At 51.1% G+C, this 21,773-nt stretch overlaps 1 protein-coding gene across 1 annotated transcript in view; it reads left to right on the top strand.

Moving 5' to 3' along the window:
- The first annotated feature begins 12,015 nt into the window (after positions 1-12,015).
- ACOT11 (acyl-CoA thioesterase 11) overlaps positions 12,016-21,773 on the top strand; it is a 59,587-nt gene continuing 49,829 nt past the window's right edge. Inside the window, exon 1 of the mRNA XM_006146149.3 lies at positions 12,016-12,125. Coding sequence (XP_006146211.1) covers positions 12,093-12,125 — 33 coding nt within the window. The 5' untranslated portion in view covers positions 12,016-12,092. The remainder of the gene's footprint in view (positions 12,126-21,773) is intronic.

Here is a 21,773-nt window from a genome sequence, read left to right as displayed (position 1 = left end):
CCCCAATGAAGCTGGCTTATGCCACAATCCCTTCTCTTCCATATATCCATCCTTTTGGGAGAACAGCATGAGTGAGAGGAAAAAGCCCCCCTTCTTGGGACCAGCAGTTAGCGTAATGGCTATGTTGTTGGACTCCCACATAGTCGACCGTAGTTCGAGTCCCAGACCCGGTGGCTTAGACTCACACCAGGTGCGTGTGCGTGTGTGCCCAAGATCCCGAGAGGAGAATGGAGGAGAAAGGATTGTGGCGTGGCCATCCCCCTGGGGGGTTATTTCCTGCTTTCTGTCTCTCTGTCTCTCTCTGTCTGTCTGGCAAGCACACGCGCCCTATAGCAAAAACCTCTTAAAAAAAACCCAAAAAATTTCTGCACTGGCCTTAACTCCCACATGGTTGACTGTGGTTCGAACCACGCCGGGCACATGTGTGTGCGTACCCAAGACCCTGAGAATGGTGGAGCAAGGATTACAGCAATGGTCATCTCCCTTGAGGGGTGATTTCTCACTTTCTCTCTCTAGAGAGCACACATGCCTTACAGGAAAAACTAAAAGACAAAAAATTGCATAAATTTATGGCCTACTAAATATGCTGAAATATGATTACACTGTGGAATGGCTAAATCAATCTAATTAACATATGAATTACCTGTCTTATTTATTTGTGGTTAGAACTCTTTAAATCTATTCTCTTAACAATTTTCATTATATAATACATGGCTATTTACAAGACTGTAGTCACCATATTATACAATTTTTTTTCTATTTTTGTGAAAAATGTTATTGGATGCATTGAATCTTTGCTTTGGGTAATATGAAAATTTTATGAACACAGGATATGTTTTGATTTCTTTATGCCTTCAACTCTTTTTATCAATGTTTTGTAATTTTTAGTGTATAGTTCTTTCATATCCTCATTAAATTTCCTCCTAAGATAAAACAGTACACTTCTAAATAACGCATGGGTCAAAACATTACAGAGAGATCAGAAACTATTTAAATTTGAATGAAAGGGGCCAGCAGGTAGTGTGGTGGTTAAGGGCACTGGACTTCCACATGGCCAAACATGGTTTGAGTTCCGGATCTGGTGGCTTGTTTTCTCACTTTCTCTCTCTCTCTGTCTCTCTCTGGTCAAATTAAAATAAATAAACAAATAAATAAAGTTAAATAAAAGAATAATCCTTAAGAATTGGGACCAGCAGTTAGCATAATGCCTATGTTGCTGGACTTCCATGTAGTCGACCGCGGTTCACGTCCTGGACCTGGTGGCTTAAAACTCACGCCGGGCGCGTGTGCGTGCATGCCCAAGATCCCTAGAGGAGAATGGAGGAGAAGGGATTGCGGTGTGGCCATCCCTCCTGGGGGGGTGATTTCTCGCTTTCTGTCTCTCTGTCTGTCTAGAGAGCACACGTGCCCTATAGCAAAAACCTCTCCAAAAAAAAAAAAGAAAAAAAAAGAATTAAAAAAAATTAATGAAAATAAAAATTAAGTGTGAAGTTTTCTTGTGATGCAGCTAAAGCAGAGCTTGAGGGAAGTACGTAGCATTATAAACTTATAATAGAAAGAAGGAAAGTTCTCTCATAAATTACCTAATGCTTCAGCTTTATACAATCAGAAAGTGAAAAGCAAACAGAACTAAAATAAGCTGAAGATAAGATATAATAAAGATAAGAGTAGAAATTAAAAATTATAACACAGGAAAACTGCTAAAAATCAATAAAACAAAAATCTAGTACTTTGAGATTAATGAAATTGATCAAACTCAAGCTAGGCTGATCAGTAAAAAGAAAGAAGACATAAAAGACCAATCTCAGAAATGAAAGTGGGGAGATCACTACAGATTTGACAGATATTAACTTGAAATAAGGAAATATTATGAATAATTGTATGAGAATAAATTTGAACAATTTTGATGAAGTAGGGAAGTTCTACAGTTCATTCAAGAATAAAGATAACTTAAATAGCTCTATATCTAATAAATAAATTGAATGTATAGTTTAAAAAGTCTATAAAGCCTATTTCACATAATGAAGGCTACACTGTTGAATTGTAACATTTACGGAATAAATAATAGCAATTCACAAACTCTTTTGGGAATTTGAAGAGAAAGGTATACTTCTCAATTCATTCTATGAGGCTAACAGTACTGGGAAATCAAAACCAAGCAAAAATATTACAAATAAAGAAATCTGCAAAACAATATCGATAATAAAATAGATGCAGAATTAAAATTGTTTTTTTTTTTTAGTTTTTTGCCATAAGGTGTGTGTGCTCACCAGGGAAAGATAGAGAGAGGGAAAGTGAGAAATCACACACACACACCTCCTGGGAGGGATGCATGCCCAAGACATTTTTGAAAGTCCCCATATATACACATATACATAATGTATACTTATGAGTGTGTGTGTGTGTGTGTGTGTGTGTATATGTATATCTATCTATCTATATATATATATGGGGACTTTAAATATTTGTGGAAAAATGGAATTAAATTATGAGTTTATTTTGGTGCAAAAAAATTTTAAATCCCTGCATTGTTTTTCATAATATGCATTTTCTGTGAAGTTTTTGAAGATTCTAGTGCACATGTATAATATATATACAATGTATGTATGTATGTATGTCACAACTCATCCAATTGTACACTTTTTAAAAAATAATTTTTAATTTAATTTAATTTATTATGATTATTATTTTAAAATTTGGTCAGAGAGAGACAGAGAGAAAGAGAAAGTGAGAAAGCAAACCACCAGGTCTGAGACTCAAACCTCAGTCAGTCATGTGGGAGTCCAGTGCCTTACCACCACGCCACCTGCTGGTCTCTCAATTGTACACTTTAAAAATGTGATTTTATTATATGTAAATTCTATCTTTTTTCTTTAAAGATTTATTTAATTCCCTTTGTTATTATTACTCTTTTTCTTTTTCTTAATTCAACCAGACAAAGACAGAGAGAGAGAAGGAGAGAAAGGGAAAGCGAGAAAGCAAGCAGCCAGGTCTGAGACTTGAACCGTGGTCAGCCATGTGGGAATCCAGCACCCTTAACCACCATGCTACCTGCCGGCCCCTATAATTTCTAACTTAGTAAAGTTACAAAAACGAAAAGAGACTGCCTGAGTTAGCGTAAATCTATAAAGAGAAATACTACGTAGCAATGAAAACCATGGAGAGATCACTGCTGAGGGCAACAGCAGATTATAAAACACATCATACGGTTACCTTGGTAAAAAGAGACTGTAACTAGCTTCGGGACTGACATGCGATTATAGTATCACCTCAATTTAAGTCACGGTTTATGCCAGCCCACAGCCATCCTGCCGGTGCAGGAATCCCCCTTCCCTCAAAGCCCACCTGTCCCGAAGTTTCTGGGTGTCCCCAGTTGTGTCTCGCTGCACTTGGCTGTCATTTGCTGTTCTGACAGACGGAGCCTCTGCTGAGCTGAGGCTCCAGCACGAAAACTGCAGGCTGAGCGAGCGCTGGCTGGGCTGTGATGTGATGCCGGCTGTGGAAGCCTCGTGCCTGGGTAGCAGTCCTTCCCGCCCTGCTGCTTCGCCCTCCAGCTTCACCCTCTGACAGCCTGGCCGAAGTGAGTGGTAAAAGGCCTCCATCTTTGTTACATGGCCAAAGGCCCCACAGGAGGGTTGCTTGGGCCTGCAGGGTAGCCAAGCTCGGGACAGGGGCAGGATGAGTTCACATACCAGCCTCCATGGGAGCCTGGCAGGACCAGCGGCTCCAGCTCACTGGTCCTGGTGTGGAATGCACTCCTCCTGCCAAGCTCCTCCTCCGGGATTAGGATCACCATTCTATTTTGCAGAGCTCTTCGAATTGTGGCAGATGAGCCTGTGTCCCAGACGTGAACACTGATGCATCTTTTTCTTTTTGCTATAGGGTGTGTACATGCCAGAGACAGAGAGAGACAGAGAGACAGAGGGAGAAAGAGAAAGTGGGAAAACAGAGAGAGAGAAAGAAAGCACCCTCCTTGGGGGATGGCCATGCTGCAATCACTTCTCCTCTATTCTCCTCTTGGGATTTGGGGCTCCCAGGCATATACCCGACTGTGTTTTCCAAGCCACTGAATCCAGGACTCCAACTGCACTATTGGCCATGTGGGATCCAGTTGCCCTAACCACCACACCACCTGGCTAGACTCTGATGCAGATTGTTCTAGGCGGGTCCTCTATAGGCACGGTCGTGTCACATATAATTCATAGCATATCATACATTACATAGCAAGACATGTATACATGATCATGGGGCGGGTAGAGGGCAGGGGTGCCTCTTCTGTCAACTCTGTGATTTTCAACTGGAGTCTAGCTGCTCTTTGCCTGAAGGGACCATGGGTTCATGGCAGGTGAGAAGGTGGAGGATATTCATTCTCTGTGCGGTCTGAACCATCCGTGCTCACCTCGTTTCTATCAGTACTCCAATACCTGTGAAGACAAGGCCAGTGCGTCCTGCTCAGAACCTCACCCCGGCACCCAGCGCAGGGCTGGCACGTAGGAGGTGCTTAGTGAAGGTATGAATGAACAGTAATGCCACCTTTTAAGACCGAGCGGCTGCCGTGGCACCAGCAGGGAGGCGGCTTTGGCGCCTGTAGGGCTGGGTCCGGACTGTGCCCTGTGCCGCGGTTCTCATTTCCGCCTCTGCCCCGCGGCCCGGGAATTGACTTGTCGCGGGGGCAGACAGCCTGGCCCTAGCAGGGGTGTGGTGTGGGTGGGCCTGGCCCTTCCAGTCTGCAGACTCAGCAGCCTGGGCCGCCCCTCCCCGCCCCGCCCGGTCCAGGGGAGAGGAGGAAACAAGAGCAGACCGGTCCAGCAACTAGCCCAGGCCGCCCCGCCTTGGCCTCTGACGTCCACCGCTACCCGCAGCCTTCCCCATCAGGCTCTGCTCTGGGACCTGGGAGGGCTGTTTCTGAGCCGTCTCCGCAGACTCGCCCTTCTGGCCTCGGACCCTCCAGTTGCCAGGTCTGCAGCCTCCCACCACTTAGGTAAGACCCTGCGTGGGCCGCCAGTCTCCCACCTCCCAGCCTGGGAAGGGCCACGTTTCCGGGGATCCTCCTGCTCCCGGCTCCTCCCCCGCCCTGGACTCTCCTGGGCAGATCACTCTTTACCCAGAGACTGGCCTCCAGGCCCGGGGCACTCCTGCTTGGGCAGGCTGGGGATGTAGCATCCTGGGATTTAAGCTGAGGTGGGCGGGTCTCTCATCAGCATGGGGAGGGCTGGGGTCAAGGGGAAAGCCAGAGGCTGGTCCTGGGAAGGACCACAGGGACTCATTTTGGGGAGATTTGCACTGGGGATTGGATTGCAATAGCCCTTACTGTGAGCAAGGGCCAAACCCAGGAAGGTAAGCCAGGACTAGACCCCTAGCAGCCCAGTTGCAAGGAGGAGGTGTTGAGAGGGGAGCTCCAGGGCAGGATGGAGTTCAGGGCTCAGCAGGGATGCACCCAGCACCTCAGTCCACCCTGAGTCTAGGCTCCCGAGTTGCTGACCTGCCCTCCCATCATCCCATCAGCTGTGCCTTCTTTCCATGACCATTCACTGGCCTGGGTTCTGGCTACCCCTTGCCAGGGTAGTTTCTCTGGGGTTCCTAGGCGCTGGCTCTGGGCCGGTTCCTCTGGTGCTGGTATCTCTAGCCCTTCCTTTGCTCCTCCCTCCCCCCATTCATCTCACAACTTCCTTTCTGCCATGCCATGTCGGAGGGGCCCCCAGAAGGCTCTGGGAGACTGCGGCTTGGAGAACAGGAGGGGCTGACAACATGCTTGCAGGCACTCATTCATGGGACTGTGTGCACACGTGCATTTGGTGCTGCGCACCCTAACACAGTCCCTGTCCTGTCACAGTGACTCACATGTCATTCATTCTCTGGCACTTCCTGAGCACCTGCTGCATTCAAGGCTCCCAGTGTTCAGTGGGGGAGGGGTGCTCTGATGATCAACCCCATTTCTGCTGTCCGCTTGTTCAAGAGCAAAAGGGGAAATTCGTCTGAATCAGCTCAACTTAAGAGAAAGGGCCCTGAGAGAGAGAAAGGGGTGCGACGTGTGTGTAGGGAGGGGGTGTCAAAAAGGTCATGGTAAATGCGTGTTATGAACTATGCATGGATTTCAACATTTTTGCACCAAAATAAACTGGTGCTGGACTGGCAGATGGCGTGGTGGTTGGGGTCCTGGACTCTCACAGGACTGACCACAGTTCCAGTCCCAGACCTGGTGGCTTGCTTTCTCAGTTTCCCTGTCTCTCTCAGGTCAAAAAAGGGGGAAAAAAATTAATAGGGAACCAGCAGTTAGCATAATGGCTATGTCGCTGGACTCCCACGTAGTTGACTGCGGTTCGTGTCCTGGACCCGGTGGCTTAAAACTCACGCCAGGCGCGTGTGCGTGCATGCCTAAGATCCCGAGAGGAGAATGGAGGAGAAGGGATTGCGGCGTGACCATCCCCCCTGGGGGGTGATTTCTCGCTTTCTGTCTCTCTGTCTCTCTCTGTCTGTCTGGCGAGCGCACGCGCCCTATAGCGAAAACCTCTCAAAAAAATAAATAAATAAATAATTCGTAAACACCATCAATAAAAACTAGTGTTTCATTCCATTTTCCACAAACTTTTTGATGTTCCCTGTGTGTGTGGTGGGGGAGAGAGGGACGCATGACAGGAAGATGTGATTTCTACTTCAGAGTGACCAGGAAGGCTTTTGAGCTGAGCCTTGATGGTGGGTGGGACTTGGATGTAGAGTTATTAAGTTCTGTGTTGCCCCAGGGGCATCTGGGTGGAGGGAACAGCAGAAGGGACACCCCAGGTGTGTGGGGGGACAGTGGGAAGTGCTGTCCTTGGTATGAGAGGAAGAAGGAAGTCTGGACAGGAGGCCAGGGCTGAGTGGAGGACAGGACACATGCTCCCACATCTCTGCCTGTCGTCAAGGCCAGGAGAGCAGCTTTGCTTGGGGCAGCCCAGTGCCGTGGTCATGGGTGATGCAAGACCCTTCTGGCTAGTACAGTTCTTCAATCGTACAGGCAGCCTTGGACGGAGGGAGCTCTTCGGTCTTAGAGGTGTGGAGGTGGAGGCGGAATACCAAGAGCATGCGTGTGTGTGTGTGTGTGTGTGTGTGTGTGTGTAGCTATATGTTTTGGCCCATGGACAGTGGAAGTTGGTGAGGGAGCTGTCAGAAATGCCCTCCTACCCCAGGACCAGCAGTTAGCGTAATGGCTATGTCGCTGGACTCCGACGTAGTCGACCACGGTTCGTGTCCCGGACCTGGTGGCTTAAAACTCACGCCGGGCGCATGTGTGTGCGTGCCCAGGATCCCGAGAGGAGAATGGAGGAGAAGGAATTGCGGCGTGGCTATCCCCCCGGGGGGGTGATTTCTTGCTTTCTGTCTCTCTTTGTCTGTCTGGCGAGTGAACGTGCCCTATAGCAAAAACCTCTCCAAAAAAAAAAAAAAAAAGAAAGAAAGAAACGCCCTCCTACCCCTATCTGCCCTATCTGGAAGTCTAAAGGCCCAGCAGAGGGAATCTTGGCAGTTTGGTTACTTATTCACTCATCCATTTCCTCTTTTGCCCATTCATTCATTCATTCGTCACTCAGTCTAAACCCTTGCTCTGGGCAGGCCCTGTACTGGGGACTCAGATGACTCAGATGAGATCCCTGCTCTTGTGAACTCCTGTCTAATGGGGGAGACAGGCCCCTCTGGACAGCGACAGCCAGCACCACAGTGATGGAGACGGAGATTAGTTCATTGTGTTCTGCCACTGAGTGAGGAGGTAGGGGTGTGGGGTGAGCCTGAAGGATGAATGCAGACATGTGTCCTCCATCAGCGGGGTCGCATGAAAGATACAGGGGCCGGCAGGTGGTGTGGTGGTTGAAGCGCTGGATTCCCACATGGCTGACCATGGTTTGAGTCTAGGACCTGGCGGCTTGGTTTCTTATTTTCGCTCTTTCTTTCTCTCTTTCTGTCTCTCTCTGGTGAGTGCATGTGCCCTATGGTAAATTTAAAAAGAATAATAAAGAAAGAAAATTAAAACAAATAATTTTAGAAGAATAATTTAATTAATTAATTATTATTATTTTAACCACAGAGAGAGAGAGAAAGCAAGTCACCAGGTCCAGGACTCAAACTGCAGTTGGCCATGTGGGAGTCCAGTGCCTTAACCACCATGCCACTTGCTAACCCCTAAAAGAAGTAATTCTTAAAAAAAAAAAAAAAAGGAGGAGGAGAGAAGGAGAAGGAGAAAAAGAAGGAGTAGAGGAGAAGGATGCAGCATTGGAAAAGGCATGCTTGCGGAAGAAAGTGCTCTTGGTCACTGGGCTTAAGGGGCAGCTCTGTCCAGATGTGGGACTTCCCAGAGGCCCCCTTAAGAGACCTCTGGGCTGAGAGCACCACACGCACGCTTATCCCACAATGGAAAGGAGCCTGTCAGATTTGGGAGCCTCCAGAGAATTTCTTGGCTGGTCAACATGAGTTATGAGTAGGTTGTGGCGGGTGATGGTTAGACTTGTGGCTTCTGGACTTAGGTCAGGGTTCAAATCTTGATGTTAACCCTTATCAGCTGAGTGAGTTTGGACAAATGACTTTGTACCCTTTGCCTTGATTTTTTCCTCTGGAGGCAAATGTGCATGAAATGCTTGCACGGTGCTGGCCATGTGAGGAGGGCTGTAATGACAGGGTTATAATGACAGTGACAATGGCCAGGATGATAATGATGACAGTGCTGCCTTTGCAATCTCTGGGCCTCATTCTCCCAGAGATTCTTTTTAAGAACTATGTATTTATTCAATTCTGTTTGTTATTATAACTATTATTATTATTTCAGTTTGACCAACGAGAGACAGAGAGAGAAAGGGAAAGCAAGAAAGCAAGCCTCCAGGTCTGGGACTTGAACTGTGATCGACCACATGGGAATCCAGTGCCCCTAACTACTAGGCCGGCAGCAGCAGCAGCACTTTCCTGGGCTCTGCGACAGCTCTGTGGCATCGGCACCTCTGGGGCAGGCCCAGAAATCTGTATTTGAATCAGCCCTGCAGCTGGTGCTGACGCAGGCTGAAGCGTGAGAACACAGACCCAGCGATCACTTCCAGCCTTTTTTGGATCCTCTCTTCCAGGATGATAATTCATCCTTGTGAGTTACATGCTGCTGACATTTAGAGCCCTGGTCTGGGGCACAGTGGGGAGCAGGCACAGAGCTGAGTAAGATGTGGTCCTCGCCCTCAGAGGGCTCCCAGGTGAGCTGAGAGGGGAGCTCAGATACCTGTGGAAATACTCACTGGAGTAACTGACTGTACTGAGCAGCTGAGGGGACTGGGAGTCTGTTCTGGAGGAAATAGCCCAGAGAGGAAGGACCTCTATGGGCTGAAAGGGGCTCTGCAGAAAGGGCTAGCCTAGATTTTTTTTTTCCCCTAGTTTTCTAAAGGGTGCAAGTGCTCTCCACACAGACACAGAGAGGAAGGGAAACAGAGAAAGGGAAAGCACACTGCCTGGGGTATGGCCGCACCTCAGTCCCTTCTCCTCCATTCTCTTCTTGGGATTTGGGGCATGCGCGCATACATACCTGGTGTACTTTTTCAAGCTGCCGGGTCCAGGACTAGAACTGTGCTGTTGGCCACATGGATCCAGCTGCCTTAACCACCTTGCCACCTGCTAGCCCAGAACTAGCCCTCTTTTGCTTGTCTTGATAGTAAAGTTGATCCAGACTTGCTGGAAGACCTCTCCTAAGTCTTACTGAAGCCACTCTTACACACGCCGTTGTGGGGTGGGTGGGAACCGGGCTCCGGGCTCGAGGTCGGGAGTGGCGATTCACACAACTTCCTAATCGTATGTCTCTGAGTTGCTCACTTTCCATCCCTGGGCCTCCTGTTAAATGGGGTCCTGGGCCGAATCCACTGCGTTTGAGGCGTTACTGTGCTCTGGAGGGCCGGGTGGGAGCAGCAGCTCTCTGGTTTCCGGCCCCTCACCTGCTTAGTGAGGAACTGCAGTTGCCCTGGCCACCAGCCTGTCAAGTGACTCTGGGAGGTCCTGCGAGCCGGAGCTGTCCCCTCTCTGGGCAGGTTTCCTCACAGTTCAGGGAGGACCATGACCCCTGCTCCATCCCCCTCCACGGCTCTCTTCCATCATGGACTACATGCTCGTTTGCAGGGCTCCTTCATGTCCAAACCTTGCTGCCGAGCACTCGAGGCCCTCTGCGACAGGTGCCCCGCTTTCCTGCAAGATGAAGCTCTTCACAGCTTATACCTACACCCTGTTCTGGTCCTGTTAGGCCCTCCACTTCATCCTTCTCAGCCTATCCAAACCCATTCAGTCTTAAGGCCAGCTTTGGTCTTACCTCTTCCAGGAAGACTTCTGGATTGCTGAATCCTCATTGCTGTCTATGGCCCATCTTGTGGCTTAAACTTTTCTTTTTCTTTTTTTTTTTTTTTTTGCTAGAGGGAATGTGCACGCACTAGAGAGGTAGAGAAAGAGAGAGTGAGAGTGAGGGAAAGTGGGAAAGCAGTCCTGCCCCCCGTGGGGGATGGTCATGCCACAATCTCTTCTCCATTTCTCTCTCCTTTCGGGATTCTGGGCATACATGTGTGCACATGTGCCCAGCATGTTTTTCAAGCCGCTGGGGTCTGGGACTTACTGCACAGCCGGCCACCTGGAATCCAGTTGCCTTAACCATCCCACCACTGGCTAACCCCTTGTGGTTTTTAAGGTGTGACTTTTTATTTATCGTTTGTAGAAATAAAGCTACTGACAGATGACAAGCTCTTTGTGGACAGAGCCTGAGCGCAGAGAGATGGACATCAGAGGCTTTGACGTCAGAGCAGGGAGGCCCAGAGGAAGGAGGAACCGTGCCTAGAGTCACATAGCTTGTTAGTTCAGGAACCGGGCCTGGGACTCAGACTTCTTAGGCAGGACATGCCCAGAGGAGACATTTGGTGTGCTTGTTTTTTGCTTTTAATTTTTTTCTTTCTTCGTGATAGAAGATGGGCATGTGGGTGTTGAGATAGAGGCAGTGAGGGAGAGAAGCACTCTCCACAAGGTCTGGTCATGGTACGATCCCCTTCCTCCAGTCCTGCATCCTGCCAGGTCCTGGGCATTGTGCTCATGCCTGGTCTGTGTCAGGCTGACCGTGCGGGGGATTCAAACCACAGTCGCCATAAGGGATCTGGCTTCTCTCGAGCCATGCGTTACTGCTGTGCTGTGCAGCTGGCCCTGGGGGTGTGTGCTGTTGTTCCCCATTCTCTTGTCTGTCCCAGCAATCCTGCCTGAACCCCTTCCCCACCCTTCTTCGCTTACCCCCAAGCATTTCTGTCCTGCCGTCAGTCCTGTGTGAGTGCCAAAGCCTCCGGTAGAAGCTGGGGAGAAGAGAAACTGATGTGCTCTCTACAGAGGGGCTGGGTGGGTGCCCAGAGGACTGGAGCCTGCAGGGCCATCGGGTGGGATTTGGCAGGTGCCACTTTTAGAAAAGTCACGCTGCCTATTTAAAGTAGTGAGGGGTGTGCCTGTGCCTGGGCTGGATGCTGGCAGACTGGGGCGGCTCAGCGGGCAGGCGGCCCGCCCAAGGGTGAAGAGTCCTAGCAGGTGGGTCTGGTATCTCTCTGGGAGGCCCTGGCAGCACCCTGGCCGCCTGCCACCTTCCAGCCTGACACCTTGTGGAAAGATGGAAGCGTGGTGCTCATGTCACCACCCTGGCTGGCTGGGACCAAGGAGCTAGACCATCCCTCCTGGCCCCCCGAGAATGATCCCAGAGCCAAGAGACATTGTGGGGGAGGATGACAGGGGCTGGAGCAGGGGTGACTAGAATTTGGCCGGGGCCAGAGGCAAACTAAGTGTCCTGCTGCTGCCCAGTGGGCGGTCCCAGGGCCCCCTGGCTGGCTGTGGCCCATCTGGCAGCTTCTGTCCTTGCTCTCCACCAGGCAGGCACGGGAGCCTTCTGGAGGGGGAGCGGGAAGGGACGGTGGGAGGAGAGGCCGGCCGGTGATAACAGCCAGCCGAGGGGCGGGAGCGGGAGGAGGAGCAGGAGGAGAGGCCGGCGGGTGGCACTTGGAGCCTGAGCCCGACTGTTGCTCAGGTGACCAGCGTGTCTCCGGGAGGGCACACAGCCGGGCCCACAACTAGCGAGACAGCCGGCCGAGATGATCCAGAATGTCGGAACCCACCTACGCAGGGTATGGAGGGTGGGCTCGGGTGGGCTGCAGGAGGAGGGGACGACTCAGGGAGAGACTGATGTTGCTATTTTAAGTCTGCCGTTCTGCATCTTCTCTCTCACTTTGCATGGGTCATTTTCTCACTCTCTTTGGGAGGAGAAATGGCAGAACCCCCGGGCTGGTTTGTTACAAGCAGCCGTCCCCAGACAAGCCCAGGCTGTTAGACTTCGGAGCTGGCTGTGCAGAGGGGAATCCCCTTCAGCAAGTTCTTGGGCTCTGGAGTTCTGTTCTGGGGACGTGTGTTTCTCTCCGTGGAGTTGTGGGCATGCTTTTGCTGGATGGCTGAGCTCCTGAGCGCCGACATCGCGGTATTTAACTCTCAGAGCTCCGGGATCGAGGGCCATGGGGCTGATGGCCATGGTGGGGGGAGTGTGCCTGTGAGTGAGCGAGACAGGGCAAAGCTGGAGGTTCTCGGGAACCTAATCTCTGGGAGAGCAAGTGCCGGACCACGTGAGGGCTGTGGAAAGGTGTCCTGCAAGGTGCCCTTGAAGAGAACTTCTCCCTGGATTCTCCCAACAGGGACTTTGGAGCTGAGATTAGGTGCTGCAGCACAAGGACAGATCCCGTGCTCAGTGGCACCCGGCAGGGCCTTTGATCTAGCGAATGGAGAAGTCTGACAGACTGGCAGAAGCGGTGCTGGATATTGGGAGCTTGTGGTCTGGGATGTGTTCAGGGAAAGCTTCTTTATTTTTTTCAGGTTTAGTTAGGAGCCAGCAGTTGGTGCAGTGGTTGGGGCACTGGACTTCTGTGTGGCTGACCGTGTGAGTGTGTGTCCCCAGAGTCCCGGGAGGAGAATGGCGCCGTTATCATCCCTTCCCCCACCCCGGAGTGATTTCTCTCTGTTAAGTGTACATGCTCTATGGCAAAAACCGTAGGGGAAAAGAGAGAGAGAGAGAGAGAGAGAGAGAGAGAGAGAGAAGTTTATTTCTTGGGGCCAGCAGGTGATGTGAAGTTTAAAGTGATTGAATCCCACATGGCCTACTTTGTGGTTCGAGTCCCAGATCTGGCAGCTTGAAAATCACGCAGGCATGTGTGTGTGTGTGTCTGCTCACAATCTTGAGAGGAGGAAGGAGGAGAAGGGGTGTCAGGATGGCCGTTCCCTCTAGGGATTGATTTCTCACTTTCTCTTTCTTTTTGTCTCTGTCTCCTTTCAGTGAGTACATATGCCCTACAGAAAAATCTAAAAAATCTAAACAAAACAAAATTTCCTTTCATGAGAGACAGAGTGACAGAGACAGAGGGATAGGCGTCTCCACCAGGGTCTTCCTGCCACAGTCCACCTGCAGTCCCCACCTGCCTGGATCACTGCCAGGAATACGCGCTCCTAGCCTGTTCAGGGAGCTGCCGGGATGTGAACCAGGGCCTTTCCCATGTGGTCCTGTTGTGTTACTGCCACACCCTTGCTTGGTCCAGAAGCCTTTTGAAAAGGATCTGGGGGACCAGCAATTGGTACAATGTCTGTGTTGTTGGACTCCCATGTAGTCGACCATGGTTTGAGTCCCAGACCCGGTGGCTTAAACTCACGCCGGGCGCATGTGCATGCATGCCCAAGATCCCAAGAGGAGAATGGAGGAGAAGGAATTGTGGCATTGCCATCTCCCCTGGGGGGTGATTTCTCGCTTTCTGCCTCTTTCTGTCTGTCTGGTAAGTGCATGCACCTATAGCAAAAACCTCTCAAAAGAAAAAAAAGAAAGGAAAAGAAAAAGAAAAGGATCTGGACATGGGGCCAGCAGGTGGCATGGTGGTTAAGATGCTAGACACTCCTACATGGCCAATCACGGTTCGAGTCCCAGACATGGTAGCTTGCTTTCTCACGTTTCTTCTCTCTGTGTGTCTGTCTTTCTCTGGTCAAATGAAAATAAATGAATAAATACATAAAATTAAATAAATAACTCTTTTTAAAAAGGAGAAAAAAAGGATCTGGACAAATAAAGGAATGTCTTTTTGGGTTTGCTTGCTTTTCTTTAAGAACAACTTTGGTACCGATCCAGAAGACATTCCCAAACACTTGAGAATTACAGAGGTGCGAAGGGGATTCCAGAGGAAGCCAGGGGAGTTCAAGCCCTACCTTGTCTCTCAGGCAGATTCCTTCCGAACCCTCAGAGCTCAGTTCAGATGCTGCCTCTTCTGGAAAGCCTTCCCAGATTTCTCATGGTACCCGAGTCTCCGTCAGCCCCTGCTTACATGGGGTTGTGTGCCCGACGTGCACAACCCTCTCCTCCACCAACCCGCGAGCTCCCCAAGGCTGCTCTTGTGTAACCAGCAGGGGGCTGGCCGTGGCCGAGTCCAGGCCATCTATATGAAAGAGTGGGAATAGGCAGCTTCTCCGTGAGGCCAGTGGCAGGACCTCTTGCTCCTGGCCCTGAGCACGGGGCAGAGGACCTTTTCCAGGTTGTGCCCTGTTGTATTTAACCCTTCAAGGCTCTTCCCCCATGAATCCTCATCAATAACTAGGGGCAGGGCAGTGGGGGAGGGACACGTCATGATCCCCATTTCACAAAGCTAACAGTATCAAATCCTCGCACACTGACCGTGTAGGAGCCACGCCCAGCTCTGGGTATACACGCTCAGTTCTGAGGTCGGTACTGTTACCATCCCCATACCCCGGATAAGGAATCAGAGGCTCAGAGAGGTTAAGCTACTTGCTCAGGACCACACTGGTAGGAAGAGGCAGGTCCAGGACTTGAACTTGGACAGTCGGGCTCCAGAGTTTGAGCTCCAACGGAACCTGAGGCTCAGCCCCATGAAGGTGTAGAAGTAGGCTTTCAGCCTGTATATTCCAACTCCACGCCCAGCTACCATTGTTCCCTGTATTCCTCCATCAATTCTGGGGATGAGGTGGGTGTGGTGCGGCAGTTGGGCCCGTAAGGTGACAAGGGTGACCTCATGTCAGGGAAGAACACTCTGACTTTGATGGTCACCTTCGGAGCACTGATGGCAGATCTGCTTCCTTGGCTTTGTCTGGAATTCCCTTCATACCTCCGTATGGAAGGTCTGAGAATGTCCTCCGGGTTGGTACCCAAGCTGTCTTATTTTTATTTTTAAAATAATTATTTATTTAACTTATCTATTTATCATTTTAATATTTGCTACAGGGCATGCATGCTCACCAGAGAGAGAGAGAGAGAGAGAGCGAGAGAGAGAGAGAAAGTGAGAAAGCAAGCCACCAGGTCCAGGACTCAAACCATGGTCAGCAATGTGGGAGTCCAGCGCCCAAATCACCATGCCACCGGCCAGCCCCTCAAAGCTGTTTTTTTTTTGAGAGACTTTTGCTATAGGGCGTGTGCACTCGCCAGAGAGACAGAGAGAGACAGAGAGATAGGAAGCGAGAAATCACCCCCCAGGGGGAATGGCCACACTGCAATCCCTTCTCCTCCATTCTCCTCTCGGGATCTTGGGCACGCACACACACATACCTGGCATGAGTTTTAAGCTGCTGGGTCTGGGACTCAAACCACAGTCGACTACATGGGAGTCCAGCAACATAGCCATTACGCTAACTGCTGGTCCCTCAAAGCTGTTTTTAATGAAGAGCAAGCAAATCCAAAAAAGGCACCAAACTGTTTTCACACTGAAGACATCCAGGGACCAGTAGATGGCGTCAAGGTTATCGCTGGACTCCCATGTAGTCGACTGTGGTTTGAGTCCCAGACCCAGCAGCTTAAAACTCATGCCAGGTATGTGTGTGTGCATGCCCAAGATCCCAAAAGGAGAATTGCAGCGTGGCCAGCAATCACCCAGGGGGTGATTTCTTGCTTTCTGCCTCTCTCTGTCTTTGTGGTGAGTGCATGTGCTCTATTGCAACAATCTCCCTTAAAGAAAAAAAAAAAATAAGACACCAGGAGACTGAAGAAAACCAGGTTAACCTGGAACATAAGTATGGTTCTCGGATCACGCCCAGCCCAGCTCTGCGTGGTTGGGGACCTCTGCAGTATCCTGTGGGCCTGCAGACTGGGCGAGCTGGAGTCTGACAGCACTGGCTCCTCCGTACCGCCAGGTCCCAGCAAGCACGTGGCAAATGTGAAGGAGAGGTGAAGGGATGAAGCAGCCAGTCTGCCTCCAAGCTGGGGAGGTCCCGGTGCCTGCCCATGTCGCTCAGTGGCCCAGGGAAGCATGTTCCTTTCCTCTGTGAGGTTCTCAGCCCCCTCCCATTGGCTCCCTGGCTCCTCACATCAGGGAGATGGGTGATAGAACTCACCCCAGGACAGATGAGGCCTGGAGAAGTCAGGGCATGTGCCAGGGCCCATACAGCTGACAGGGGACTCAGGACCCTCACTGCTAAGCTGAGACCCCTTTTCTAGCCCTTGTCTGGACCACGGAGGCATCCGGAACCTCCATGTACCCAGAAAGTGGCCTCGTTGTCATGCTTGGGCCCTCCTGTCCCAGCCTCCTCTGCCCACCCTTGCACACTGACAGGGTAGGTTCAAGGTGCTGGGCTGTCTCAGCTGCCCCCTCCACACAGAAATCAGGGTCTGGGGGCTGCACTGCCCCTCGCCTGGCCTGGGGGGTTCCTGGAGCCTTTGCAGAGCTGCTCACTGCTTTGCGGGACAGCAGGAAGGGTCAGAGACTCCGCAGGGACACTAACTCAGGTAACCCTCACCCCGAACCTCATCTGCAGTCCGTTCTGCAGATCCGGCCGGCCGCGGGCAGAAAGAGAGGCTGAGGACTGTGCTGTGCATAAGTGGCCTTGGGGGAGTGGCTCTCGCTCACTCTCTCTTCCCTTCTCATCTGGACTTGAGTTTCATGGTTTGGAATTTGCTGTTAGAAGGTGGTGAAGCCTGATGGGCAGCGATTGACTCATGGCGATTGCATCATGGAGCCAGCGCTCTCAGGAATGCATTAATGATGTCTCGAGAGACAGAGAGTTTTAGCTCTGTGAAAAGGGGTTAGTTTGGGGTCAGCAGGTGGTGTGGTGGTTAAGGCGCTGGACTCCCACGTGACCAACTACAGTTCTAGTCTCAGACCTGGCAGCGTGCTTTCTTTCTCGCTCTCTTAAAAAAAAAAAAAAGAAAAGAAAAAGAAAAAGAAAAGAAAAGAAAAAGGAAAAGGAGTTAGTTCTCCTAAGAGTTGGTGGCTATAAGATGGAGCGGCCCTCAGCTTGCCGACCCTGCGTGTGCACACCATCCTCTGTGCTTCTTGACACCAGGCTATGCCTTTGGGCTTTCCAGCCACCAGACCATGGGTCAGTAAACCTCTTTCTTTATAAATCCCCCAGTCTTGGGTATTTCTGTTAGCAACATGGTAACGCACTAACACACTGATTCATTTTCTCGGTGGCTTAATGGCCGGCCTGGTTGGTCAGAAGAGATGGTAAGAGCAAAGTTTTGTGTTGAGTACCTTTTAAGTGTCGGGCATTTTTTTTTTTTTGGATGAGGAGGTTTTTCCTATAGGGCACGTGTGCTCACCAGAAAGACAGAGAGAGACAGAGAGACAGACAGTGAGAAATCATCCCCCAGGGAGGATAGCCACGCCGCAATCCCTTCTCCTCCATTCTCTTCTCGGGATCTTGGGCACGCACACACGCCCGGCATGAGTTTAAGCCACCAGGTCTGGGACTCGAACCACGGTCAACTACATGGGAGTCCAATGACATAGCCATTATGCCAACCTTTCGTCCCAAGTGTCGGGCATGTTTAAACTTCCCTCTGCTTGGCAAGGTTGCTGGCGTTTATCTGGTTTTACAGATAGGAAAACCAAAGCTTGGGCCGGCAGGTGGCATAATGGTTAGGGTGCCGGACTCCCACATGGCCCAACATGGTTTGAGTCCCAGACCTGATGGCTTGCTTTCTTGTTTTCCCTTTCTCTCTCTGGTCAAATTACAAAATAATAATAATAAAAAATAAAATAAATAACTTTTTTTTCTTAAAGGAAAGGAAACCAAGGCTTTAGCATGAAGTCGCTCTGAGCTGGTTAGAGAATTCGAAGTCTTGTCTGACCTCAGGCTCCAGCTGGGCAGGCTCCTCTTCTTGTCCCAGGCTGACCTGGCTGAACAGAGGAACTGACACCTCTGCCTCGTGCCTGCTCTGTCCTGTGGCTCCAGGGACGGATGGTGCTAGTGGCTGGGTCCTCGCCAGCTCCCTGGCTGCAGGCCTCTGTGCTCCTGCCACTGCCAGGAGCAGCCTCCTTGAAGGAAGGAGGTGGCAGCAGGGCAGTTACGGAAAGGCCCAGGAGCACGGTGGGGACACAGGGATGAGTCAGACTGACCTGTCCTCAGGTGCCCCAAGCTGATGGAGAGACAGAGAGGTGCAAACTGATGGCGGCTGCATGGCGTGGCCAGGTTGTGACAGAGAGAAGCCCTAAAGTGGCCCCCCACCAACTATTTTACATGGATGCCAGGGGCAGGGTGGGTGTGCCTTCAAAAACTTCATGGAAAACGTGTATTTTGAGGAACGATGTGAATATCCAGTTTTTTTTTTGCACAAAAATAAACTCATAATGTAATTCCATTTTTCATAAACTTAAAAACAATTTGCTAGAGGGCGTGTGTGCTCACTGGGGAGAGAGAGGGAGGGAAGTGAGAAAGCACTCCCCATGGGGGTGGTCATGCCACTACCCCTTCTCCTCTCAGGATTTGGAGCATGCATGCACACGTACGCAGCGTGCTTTTCAACCTGTCGGGTCCAAGACACGGTCTCGCAGTCAGCCGTGTGGGATCCAGCTGCATTAGCCACCGTACCACTGGCTGGCCTCAGTGAACTTTCGGAAGCACCCTGGTATACCCTACCTGGGGCTTCTTTATCAGTACTAATTTGTCTTCAGCATATTAACTAATGTCAACAGGCGCGATTTTTTTTTTTTTTTAATTCTTCAGAGAGCACATCTGAGAGCAGGCGGGGAGGTGGGGAGCACCCTCCCTGGTCTGGACCTGCCTCCTCCCATCCTCCAACCTCTTGGATACTGGGCACTCATGCATGTGCCCTGCGTTTTTCAGGCTGACAGGTCGGGGATTCGAACTGTGGTCGCTGTATGGGAACTGGCTTCTCTTGAGTAGTGCATTACCTCTGGGGCATGGGGTCAGTTTTTTTTTTAATCATCTCTTTTGGAGAGGCAGCCCTGGTAGTGGGAAAAGCGCACTCTCAGCCCCTCCGCTTCCTGGCCGGGTGCCTCTTTTCTGTGCAGGAGGGAATAGTTATCCCCCACGGGGCTTGAGGAAGAGTACAAGAGACTATGGGTACAAAACCATTGTATAATGTATATAAAGGTTTGGTACCCAACAGGAGCTCGGAAATGATAGTGAGGCACTAGGACCCCCGAGAGACGTGAGTCTGGCCCCTGTCCTCGAGGACTTTCTTACCTCCTCATGTGTGCACCCACTTGGTGGCCTGGAAACTGTGTGTGTGCTTTCCCTGGTCTGCTTGCTTGGAAGCCCACTGAGCCAGGTTTGCAAACTGGGCATGCACTTGCTGGGGCGGTGCTGCTGCTTCTTGGGGTTCTGCTCCTTGGCAGGGTCCTACTTGTGACTTCCAGAACATCCTGTGATCCTCCCCAGGGGAGTGGCCCAGCCAATGTGTGGCCCTGGCTGCATACCTGGAATGGGTCAGAGGTCTGGAAAGGGAGTGGCTCTTGAGCCTACCTCAAGCAGCCGGGGTTGCCAGCACCCACACACGGCTGAACTGAACCAGGTGAGTCTCAATTTCTTTTGGCTCCTTTAAGGAGGCTGTGGAGGGACCTCTGCTCTTTCTTCTCTGGCATCCAGCCCCAGTGAGCAGCGGGAGGGCCAGATGGGATGTGGGAGCTGAGACGTGGCTGCTCTGACAAGTGGTAGCAGCTACCTTGTCCCCAGCCTGTCTCCTCATCCGTAATGTGAGGATGTGGGGGCAGCCATGGTCCCTGCCACTCGAGCCTGCTTTATGCTAGGCTGGTTAAGGCCGCGTTGATGTGTAAACAGAAAGACAAGTTTTAAGAGGTTGATGTTGTGTCTACAGGCTTTGACGGCATCGGGGTAGATGGGAAGAGTTGGGAAGAGTTGGAACAAGAGAGGAAGGGCCCCAAGGATTTAATGACTTTGAGGTCAGAGATGAGACCTCTCTGAAGGGAGCCAGAGGAGAACAGCACACCCTTGCTTCCCGGCACCCCTGCACCCCCACCCTGAGGGCCTCTAGGACTCTGCACTTACTTGGTCCCCCACCCTTCCCTTGCTCTTGAAGATAAAAGTAGCCCTCCCAGGCAGCAAGGCTGAGGTGTTGAATAAACTGGTTCTCAGCTTGGCTAACTGGGGGTGGGGTGGGGTGGGGAGGACTTATGAGCCTGCTAGGCCTCCCTCTGGGTGGGGAGTGGTGATGTCTGGGGTGTCTTTTCCTCTGAGATACCCAGACAGGGTCCACTCGGCAGAGACTGCCCAGGCTGCTCATTCTCCCACATTGCCTGGAAGGCAGGAGGCAGCTATTGGAGGTCTCTGAAGGGCCAAGCAGAGCCATCTGACCTCCCCCAGCCAGTGTTCCCGTGGCAGCACCCCCGTCAGGCTCCAGAGTCAGGAGAACCCACGTCCAGAGCCCCCTTTGCCTTCTGCGGACCAGGCGTCCTCGGAGGCTCTTTCTTTGTTCCCTGCCTGAGTTTTTTCTTCCTCACCTGAGGATTCCCGCTCTAAGGTGGAGCTGAGCATTAAAGGGCCCCTAGAACCTAGGCCTGCACCCCCAGATTTCTATAAACGAGTTTCTGAGCATCAGCTCTGTGGACTGGTAGTTAAGGCAGCCAGATCCCACATGACCAACTGCATGGTTTGAATCCCAGACCCAGGAGCTTGAATGTGTGCCCAAAATCCCTAAAGGAGGGAGAGATGGAGGAGAAGGGATTGATGCCTAACCATGCCCCACGGAGGGGTGCTTTCTCCCTCTCCCTCTCTTTCTGCCTCTCTGCACATGCACTCACATGCAAGATTTAAATACCCAAACACATTAAATTTAAGGAGGGTTTTGAACTTCTACGAGGAGAGGATAATTCTCAGGCAGCCTGTGCAGGCAGCTCTGAGGCAAATAAAACCTCTCCCCTATTCCCATGTTCTCGCCCAACGACTTTGTTTCCTTGCTCCCCTTTTCCACATACATCTCTGAAAGAGTTTTCGTGGTGCCCATGTCCACCACGCCACTCTCATCCTTTCCCGTCACTCTCACTGGACTCATCCCCCACCCCAGCCCACTTCCTTCCTGTGATCAACCCACGAATCCATGGCAGCTTCTTTCCTCACACTGTGGAATGTGCATCTCTGCCTCCATTCTCTCCTTGGACGAATAATGGCTGTACTAGTTACACGGCTGGGAAACAAGCAAGCCGGAACCCAACGCCTTAGAACGACGACTGTTCTATTACACCTTGTGATTTTGTCAGGAATCTGGGCAGGGCTCAGCTGGGCGATTCTTCCGCTCTGTGTGGCACTGATAGAGGTTGCTTGGTGGTATTTACTGGTGGATGGGCTGAACTGTTGGCCCAAGGTGACTGCTCTGGCGTCTGGGTGTGGGCAGCTGGTTGGTTGGGTTTAGCTGGGACGTGTGGCGTCTTCAACGTGCCACTCTCAAGGTGTCGGATTTCCTACCAGGCAGCCGGGTCTTCCCGAGCAAGAATTAGAGACCTGCGTAGAAGTCGAAGGCTTCTTGTGATCTAGCCTTAGGATCA

The sequence above is a fragment of the Tupaia chinensis genome, unplaced genomic scaffold, assembly GCF_000334495.1.
Source record: "Tupaia chinensis unplaced genomic scaffold, TupChi_1.0 Scaffold000165_2, whole genome shotgun sequence".
Lineage (NCBI taxonomy): Eukaryota > Metazoa > Chordata > Mammalia > Scandentia > Tupaiidae > Tupaia > Tupaia belangeri.
Note: the sequence above shows the minus strand (reverse complement) of the source record. Positions and strands in the feature narration are given on the sequence as shown.